Here is a 9,036-nt window from a genome sequence, read left to right as displayed (position 1 = left end):
ATCCCCTTTACTTATTTTCAAGTCAGAACAAAAGATCCATCTTTAAATTTTAGACTACTTTTTTGTAACACTCCGATCTTATATTGAAAAGATAAGTAACTCATATAAAGTGGGTGGTTTATAAAAATAGTCATAAGTGCTAAATTTCACATTGCCTAGTTATTAGGTGAAACTTTGCTTTATAAGAAATTTTAAAAAAAATTTAAATTGCTAATTTTTTTAGAATGATAGCGTAGATGTGCCTAACTTTTTTCTTAGGTCGTTACATATGTGGTAACGAGAGACTATTGGGTTTTGCTATACCCCATTGTTGACTTTCATGAGTGGCTGATGAGTGATGACTCACCAAACTCTCTCTGAGTCCTAGTTTGAAAGAATGGCAGCCACAGATGAAGAGCACAAAAGTTCAAACCATCGGAAGAGTAGATAATAATACTTTGTGCCCATAACTCCACGTCACGTGGCTTTGACCGTCATCCTGAATTGTAGTGTCTGTGGTGTGTATATGAGCAAATTCCTCTCTCTCTCTCTCTCGCTCTACTGCTCTTCTTCTGTTCTTGAGACGGCTACTGCTTGTCTGGATACATATAATGAACTGTGAATCACCAGGTTGATGTTTTCCCCTCATCCTACTATGTTCTTTTTTGTGCCTGTGGTGTGTTTTTCACTGTTCAATTTCTGCTCCTATAAATTAGTTACAGTAGAAGCATAATTTCCTTTATATAAAGAAAGAACAAATGAATAATATGTCTCTATGTCATGAAATTTGGTCAGTAATTTTTAGTCTCATCAACTGTCAGAGTTTAAATATGTGCGTATTTAGATTAGAAACAAATAAATAAATGTTATACACCATGCTTTTATCTCACTTTGCTACATGGAATTGCAAATCAACCATTTATATATATATAATCTAAGAGTCACTTGCCAGTTAGCATCAGCAAAGTAAAATAAAAATGCAGTGCATAGCATTACTAAAAAAAAAAGAGTTTTTAGTCTCACACTGGACAGTATCACAAAAACAAATGAATATAACATAAGGAGATTCCTCTTTTCCCCTCTCCCATATTGAATATAAAAATATCAAAAAAGAAGATCCAAACCTTACGCTTTAGGGTTAAGGTGGTGTTTCAACATGTTATATCAAGGCCTCACAAACTTTCCTGGGTGATTATCTCCCTAACACCATTGAGAGTTTCTTTCATTGCTTGTATATATTCTTGACCTTTGTGATTATGTATCAGATTGTACGTTGGGGCTTCTTGGTAATCTTCTGGTTGCCGAAGATGATATGTACACGAAAGATGGGACGGTAGATTACCGTGGTAATCATGCTGATAAAAGTAAAACTGGAACCTGGAAGGCCTGCCCTTATATTCTAGGTACGTACTTGTGTAATCCATTTCCTAATACAATTTGGAAATGCTTGGAGGGTATTGAAGCACATATTTAATGGAAATGAGTGTCACGTAGAATGCTACGTGACCAATCATATTTTAGTGGTTGATGTAGTAAGTGTCACGTGGATTATTACATCAATTTGTAAATGTGGTAAGTATTATATAAACTGTAGATAACGTGGTGAGTATCACGTAAATTATCACATTAATTTGTAAGAAGTAATAAAAGTTATAAGTACACCTGATCGCACTTGTACAACTAAGTGGAATATGGTTATGGAAATAATCAACTTTTATCACTTTCGGCTTTCATAAACAGGAAATGAATGTTGTGAAAGATTGGCGTTCTATGGGATGAGCTCCAACCTGGTGCTCTACTTTACCAAGCGACTCCATCAGCCAAATGCCACTGCTAGTAAAAATGTAGCAGATTGGAGTGGAACATGCTACATCACCCCACTGATTGGGGCATTTTTGGCTGATGCCTATCTTGGAAGATATTGGACTATTTTCTATTTCTCCATCGTCTATGTTATTGTGAGTTTGATTAACCTGAAACTTCTTTAACTTGGTAGCTCATGTGTACCTAAGAGTCAAACTAATGAAGCACATTCTAAGTTCATTACTCCATTATGGGGCATCTGAAATCATATCATATATATATATATATATATATATATATATATATATATATATAAAAGCGGAGTTCTTCTTTAGAATTGCATAGAATGGTGACACGTGACATGAACCCATACTTTTTAGTAATTAAACTGGTCTTTTAAGTACTGAACCAGTCTTTTAAATAAAATTGAATCGGTCTATTTAATGTCTCTCTCTCTCTCTCTCTCAATTAATGATTTATATTTTTGGTTGAAATCTGAATGTGTTTCTATTTTGTTTTAAAAAAATTTAGTTAAGCAATTCTTCATTTGAATGTTATGAGATTTTATTTTTATTTTATTTTTTATTTTTTTCGTTCATTTGCTTTTTCAAATATTCAGAATTATATATAATTGAAATTTAATAGGTATCACATCGAGAATAAAAAAAAATATATGTTAATTTTCTATTTTATGCTTTGATAATCAAAATCATGGTTTTCTTCTTGCTATTTTTCTTCTTCATACTTACTTATTTTCATTCTAAACTACACCTACATGAGATTTCATTAAGTTCAAAATTTTAATGTATAATATTATGGTTTCAGAATTTATGATTCTTCAGAATTATAGAGAGACAAAATTTAAAACTAAGAACGTACTATATTAACTACCCGTAATTGACCATATCGGTATTGCATGCATTAATTCTAAAGAAACCGTACAAGTGAGTTGAAAAATCATACTACTCTCTTAGATTGGTTATATATATATATAAGCCGAGTTCTTCCTTAGAATTGCGTAGAATGGTGACACGTGGTATGAACCCATACTTTTTAGTGACTAAACCGGTCTTTTAAGTAAAATTGATCCGGTCTATTTAATATGTCTCTGTCTGTCTGTCTGTCTGTCTGTCTCTCTATTAATGATACAAGTAGTCTCTCTCTTTCAATTAATGATTTATATTTTTGGTTGAAATCTAAATATTTGTTTGTAAAATTTTTGGTTGAGCAATTCTTCATTTGAATGTTATGAGATTTTATTTTAATTTTAATTTTAATTTTTTTTTTTCGTTTGTTTGCCTTTTCAAATATTCAAAATTATATAGGATTGAAATTTAACAGGTATCACATCGATAAAATAAAAAAAATTCCTGCTAATTTTCTATTTTATGTTTTGATAATCAAAATCATGGTTTTCTTCTTGCTATTTTTCTTCTTCATACTTATTTTCATTCTAAACTACACCCACATGAGATTTCATTAAATTCAAAAATTTAATGTATAATATTATGGTTTTAGAATTTATGATTCTTCAGAATTATAGAGAGACAAAATTTAAAACTAAGAACGTGCTACATTAACTACTCGTAGTTGACCATATCGGTATTGCATGCATTAATTCTAAAGAAACAGTACAAGTGAGCTGAAAAATCATATTACTCTCTTAGATTGGTTATATATATATATATATAAGCCGAGTTCTTCCTTAGAATTGCGTAGAATAGTAATATGTGGCATGAACCCATACTTTTTAGTGACTAAAACGGTCTATTTAATATATATATATATATCTCTCTATTAATGATGCAAGTAGTCTCTCTCTCTCAATTAATGATTTATATTTTTGGTTGAAATCTAAATATGTTTCCGTTTTGTTTGTAAAATTTTTGGTTGAGCAATTCTTTATTTGAATGTTATGAGATTTTATTTTTATTTTGATTTTATTTTTTGTTCATTTGCTTTTTCGAATGTTCAGAATTATATAGGATTGAAATATAATAGGTATCACATCGACAATAAAAAATGAAAAAAAAAAATTCATGCTAATTTTCTATTTTATGCTTTGATAATCAAAATCATGGTTTTCTTCTTACTATTTTTCTTCTTCATACTTTTTTTCATTCTAAACTACACCCACATGAGATTTCATTAAATTCAAAATTTTAATGTATAATATTATGGTTTCAGAATTTACAATTCTCAAAAATTAAAGAGAGACAAAATTTAAAACTAAAAACGTACTACATTAACTACCCATAATTGACCATATAGGTATTGCATGCATTAATTCTAAAGAAACCGCACAAGCAAGCTGAAAGTCATATTACTCTCTTAGATTGGTTATTTATAGCTCTCTTTTTCGGGTTTGAAACATCTTGAATCGTGAAACAAAGACCTTCCAGCAGTAATATTCAAGAGAAAAACAGAGTGTTGAAGTACATAATTTTATTTTGTTTTGTTTTTTTGAAGGACTTTGCTTTCTTTCTTTTCTTTTCTTCTTCTTCTTCTTCTTCAGTTTTTTTTTTTTTTAATGGTTTTGTGGAGGTTGAAGGACTTTGTGTTTTATGCACTTTTATAATTAGAATCTAGATATTCTTTTGTTTTTTTTTTTCTTTATACTTTTCATTTCAACCATATCTACCTATGGGAATAAATTTTCATAAAAAATGTTTATTTTTCTTTGTATTTTTTTTTTCCCTAATGTTCAAAATTATTGAAATATAATAGGTATTACACAAAGATTCCTACTAATTTTGTATTAATGCTTTGATATTTAGATTAAACTTTATATTTTTCTTGATATTTTTCTTCTTTACACTTTTCATTTTAAACTATGTATACCTATGAGAACAAAGATTTAAACAGATTCTTATGTTTTCCTGATTTTTTTTTCCCCGTTTATGTGATTTTCTTCATTTTTAGCCATTTTTTTGAAAGTGTTTTTATGCTTGTGAAAGCAAAACAAGACAAAAATTTATTTGATTGTTGTGCATAAAAGGAATTTAAATACTTTTGAAACATAACCAAAGAGATATTAAACATTGAACATGATGTGAGGATTTATTTGATCGCGTTAAATGTTTAATGAATGATTTTGTTTTATTTTGTATTCGTAAAAAAATATTTTGTTTAGTTTGTTCAGTATTTTTTTTAAATGCTTATAATTACTTGAGTTTTATTTATATTTAAATATAATAGATATCACACTAACAATATCATAGATTCCTGCTAATTTTTTATTAATGCTTTGATAATTAGATTAAACCATGTTTTCTTCTTTATACTTCTTTTTCATTATAAACTATCCATATGAGCACAAAGATTTTAACATGTTTTAATTTATATGGATTAAACTAAAATTAAGTGTCTTATTTTTTAGTTCATTTGAATGTTTTATGGAATATTTTTGTTTTCGTTTGTATGATTTACTCGATTTTCAGCCATTTTGTTTAGGTTGCTATGTATTTTTATTGATGCTTTGATAATCATAATCTACATGTTTTCTTTTTGCCTCTTTTTTTTTTTTTTTTTTCTTTATAATTCCTTTCATTTTAAACTACTTATGTGTGAACAAAGATTTTAACATGTTTAAAGTTACGTGGATTAAAAACAAAATTAAGGGTCTTATTTTTTAGTATATTTGAATGTTTATTGTTTTATTGTTTTATTTTTATTTTTATTTTTTTATGATTCACTCAATTTTTTTTTAAGTATTTTTTTTTTTTTTTTTTTTTTTTTTTTTTTTGCTTTTGAAAGCAAAATAAGGCAAAAAGTTATTTGATTAAGCATTGAACGTGATGTGAGAGGATTTATTTGATTGCATTAAATGTTGAGTGAAAAATTTTGTTTAATTTTGTAGGATTTGGCTTAGGTGTTGTAAAAAATTATAACACCATCTTGACCATTGAAAAAACTACAGTACATATGTTGTATTAATATTTGGAATTTATATTTTCTTTTTGCTATTATTTTTATTTTTTATTTTTATACTTCTTTTCGTTATAAACTACACCTATGTGAACAAATATTTTAAAAAGTTTTACTTTTTTTGGGTTAAAATAAAATTAAGGGTCTTAACCTTTATTGTCTTTTTATTGAAAGATATGTGATAATTTTTTTTATAAGCATTTTTTAACTTATAATAAAAAGTATGATGAAAATGTGTTTAAATTCTGAAATTAAATTATAATGAAAAATCTCGCGCATATGAGCTAGTTATGAATAATGAACCATGTTCTGAGTTCAATACCCTTTCTTTCGTCAACATTATGCAGGCTAACAATCATGTATAATTCTGATTCTCCAAAAGTTTGACCTGAGTTTCAGAGAATGCTTGTCTTTGAATTTCGTGTTCTTGCTCATTGATGAAATCTTTTTTCTATTTTACCTAGGGGATGACACTTTTGACACTGTCAGCAACGGTCTCTGGCCTAAAGCCAACGTGTCATGGAGAAGATAATTGCCATGCAACAGATACACAAGCTGCAGTGTGCTTTCTAGCACTTTACCTGATTGCATTGGGAACTGGTGGGATTAAGCCTTGTGTCTCATCCTATGGAGCAGATCAATTTGATGATACTGATAAGGTTGAGAAGAAACACAAAGCTTCTTTCTTCAATTGGTTCTATTTCTCGATCAATATCGGCTCTCTTATTGCTGGTTCTTTGCTGGTTTGGATACAAGACAATGTGGGTTGGGGATGGGGCTTTGGCATCCCTGCAGTGGCCATGGCAATTGCTGTATTGAGTTTCTTTTCAGGTACTCGGTTGTATCGGAACCAGAAACCTGGAGGTAGCCCTCCGACACGCATCTGTCAGGTGATCGTGGCATCCTTGAGAAAATGCCAGGCTGAAGTACCAGCTGACAAGTCCATTTTGTATGAGACTACGGATGCAGAATCTGCTATCAAAGGAAGCCGCAAGATTGATCATACAAAAGATTTCAGGTTATATTCTACACTGAAAAGCTTGGCTTATTGATGATAGTCAATATGCAAGGATAAAGAAATCAGTTCTCCGCACCTTTGTGGTTGTATCCTAGGGTAGAAGGACCACCCATCCACCAGGGTTTGCAAACCTTAGGAGTTAGGAGCAAAATCAAGTTGACGCTTTATTTAACAGGATTTAATCCTAATTCATTAGGCAACCAAAGTAACATTTCTTAATGAACAATTCTCAGTTTTTCATTCTATCTCCGAAACCAAACAGAAAGAAGAAGGAAAGATAAAAGCATAGGAATCCGAAATTCTATATCTATAATGTAATAATCATTTAGTGCTTTAAATTTACAATAACCATCCCATTGCTATGAGAAACAAAATGAAAGGATTTCATGTCCATGTGCTATCCTAGAAAGTTGGTTGTGGATGGATTGTGAATGTGTTATATGGGTGTTAAGTCTCTCATTGGTTCCTTACTAGATGATATTGGGCTTTGCAAGTGATACCAGAGAACTTCAATTGTAACTTAACTAGTCCTTTTAGAATAATAGCACAGATGTGAGTAGTATTTTTCATGGTTCGTGAAAGTCTCGCAACAATCCAATTCTTCTAAATCAAACTATAACAGCCCACATGCAATGATTTTGTATAAATGTAAGAGAGAGTTTCTTTTCTTTTCTTTTTTTTTAGATGAATGGATAATTCCATTCAAGAAACTCAACCTTACAAACACTCCAGCTAAAATGCTAGAACAAAATTAAAATCATAACACCCAACAAACACAGCTCACAGAGGAGCAACCAACCATCAAACATCCAAACCAGGAGAGTTTCTTTTCTTATGTTGGGCGGTTATGTTTTCACTTTTGTTAGCATTCCCTGACTTATTCTGAATCCTTACATTGTTGCTTCAGTTTCTTTGACAAAGCGGCAGTGTTGGTGCAAACAGATCATGTTAAGGGCTCAGTAGACCCATGGAGACTTTGCACAGTTACCCAAGTTGAGGAGCTGAAAGCTATTATACGATTGCTTCCTATATGGGTCACAGGTATCATCTTTTGCACTGTCTCCAGTCAGATGAGCACCTTATTTCTATTGCAAGGCGCCATAATGGATATTCGCGTTGGTTCCTCTTCCTTCGAGATCCCACCTGCATCTCTGTCAATCTTTAACACCCTTAGTGTCCTTTTTTGGGTCCCAATCTATGATCGAATCATTGTCCCATTAGCTAGAAAATTTACAGGTCATAAAAATGGCCTAACTCAACTCCAGAGGATGGGCATTGGCCTCTTCATATCCATTTTTTCCATGCTATCTGCAGGAGTTTTGGAACTTGTAAGACTTAGAATGGTTAAAAGGCACAACTACTATGAACTTAAGCACATGCCCATGTCCATATTTTGGCAAGTTCCTCAGTATTTCTTCATAGGGTGCGCTGAAGTTTTCATATTCATTGGACAGTTAGAGTTTTTTTATGAGCAAGCACCTGATGCCATGAAGAGTCTGTGCGCTGCTCTCCAACTCACCACCGTGGCACTGGGGAACTACTTGAGCTCTCTGCTTGTAACCATTGTTACCACCGTGAGTACAAGGCACGGGAAGCTTGGATGGATACCAGACAATCTGAATTATGGTCATATTGATTATTTCTTTTGGCTCTTGGCCGTTCTGAGTGTCCTGAACTTGGGAGCTTTTCTCTTCATTGCCAAATGGTACACATATAAAAGGCCTTTGGGGACTCTCAGATGATGGTTTACTCTGGTGGCTGAAGCACTTGTATATAAAGTACAGCCTGCTTAATGAGTATCATCTCCTTATGTATGCAACACAGTTGGAAGTCTACTTCATATACAACAGTCTCTGTATGCTGTTTTCATTAGATAATGTAAAACAAAAATCAAATAGGGTGAATAAAGAAAGTGAACTACAATATGAATTAAGCCAATGTTTTCTTTCTTCATATATCAATGTACCACAGGAATAATTTCTGATGGTTGAAGCACTTGTATATGCAGCCTGCTTAATGAGTATCATCTCTTTATGTCAGGAACACAGTTGGAAGTCTACTTCATATACAACAGCCTGAGTCTCTGTATGTTGTTTTCATTAGATAGTGTAAAACAAAAATGAAATAGGGTGAAAAAAGAAAGTGAACTACAGTATAATTTATGCCAATATTTTCTCTCTTCAAAGTTCAAATATCAATGTACCACAAGAACAATTTCTGAGCACTTAATGCGGCCTCAATGATTCCCAGCTTTTTTTCTGAAGCTTCAAGCCAACATTTGTTTCCTTGGTGTTGGTGACAAGTACTTC

General features: G+C 31.5%; 1 protein-coding gene across 2 annotated transcripts; it reads left to right on the top strand.

Moving 5' to 3' along the window:
* Positions 1-423: 423 nt before the first annotated feature.
* Positions 424-8,798, top strand: LOC133877494 (protein NRT1/ PTR FAMILY 8.1-like). Of its 2 annotated transcripts, XM_062315817.1 has the most exons (6): positions 424-609; positions 1,245-1,382; positions 1,720-1,937; positions 6,174-6,727; positions 7,635-7,768; positions 8,042-8,798. In XM_062315817.1, exons 1-6 carry the CDS (start codon positions 591-593, stop codon positions 8,467-8,469), a joined length of 1,491 nt encoding a protein of 496 aa, XP_062171801.1. In that variant the 5' UTR covers positions 424-590; the 3' UTR covers positions 8,470-8,798. The 2 variants fall into 2 exon arrangements, with proteins under 2 accessions (XP_062171801.1, XP_062171800.1); XM_062315816.1 differs by having other exon boundaries at positions 425-609; positions 7,635-8,798.
* Positions 8,799-9,036: the final 238 nt, after the last annotated feature.

Source organism: Alnus glutinosa, chromosome 9 (genome assembly GCF_958979055.1).
Source record: "Alnus glutinosa chromosome 9, dhAlnGlut1.1, whole genome shotgun sequence".
Classification (NCBI taxonomy): domain Eukaryota; kingdom Viridiplantae; phylum Streptophyta; class Magnoliopsida; order Fagales; family Betulaceae; genus Alnus; species Alnus glutinosa.
This window is presented reverse-complemented; position numbering and strand designations above follow the sequence as displayed.

Bases quoted from the DNA above. Each gene is read 5' to 3' on its own strand.
- LOC133877494 (XM_062315816.1), top strand. The intron at 1,383-1,719 runs GTACGTACTTGT...TTTCATAAACAG, and splicing joins GGCCTGCCCTTATATTCTAG to GAAATGAATGTTGTGAAAGA. The intron at 6,728-7,634 runs GTTATATTCTAC...TTGTTGCTTCAG, and splicing joins GATCATACAAAAGATTTCAG to TTTCTTTGACAAAGCGGCAG.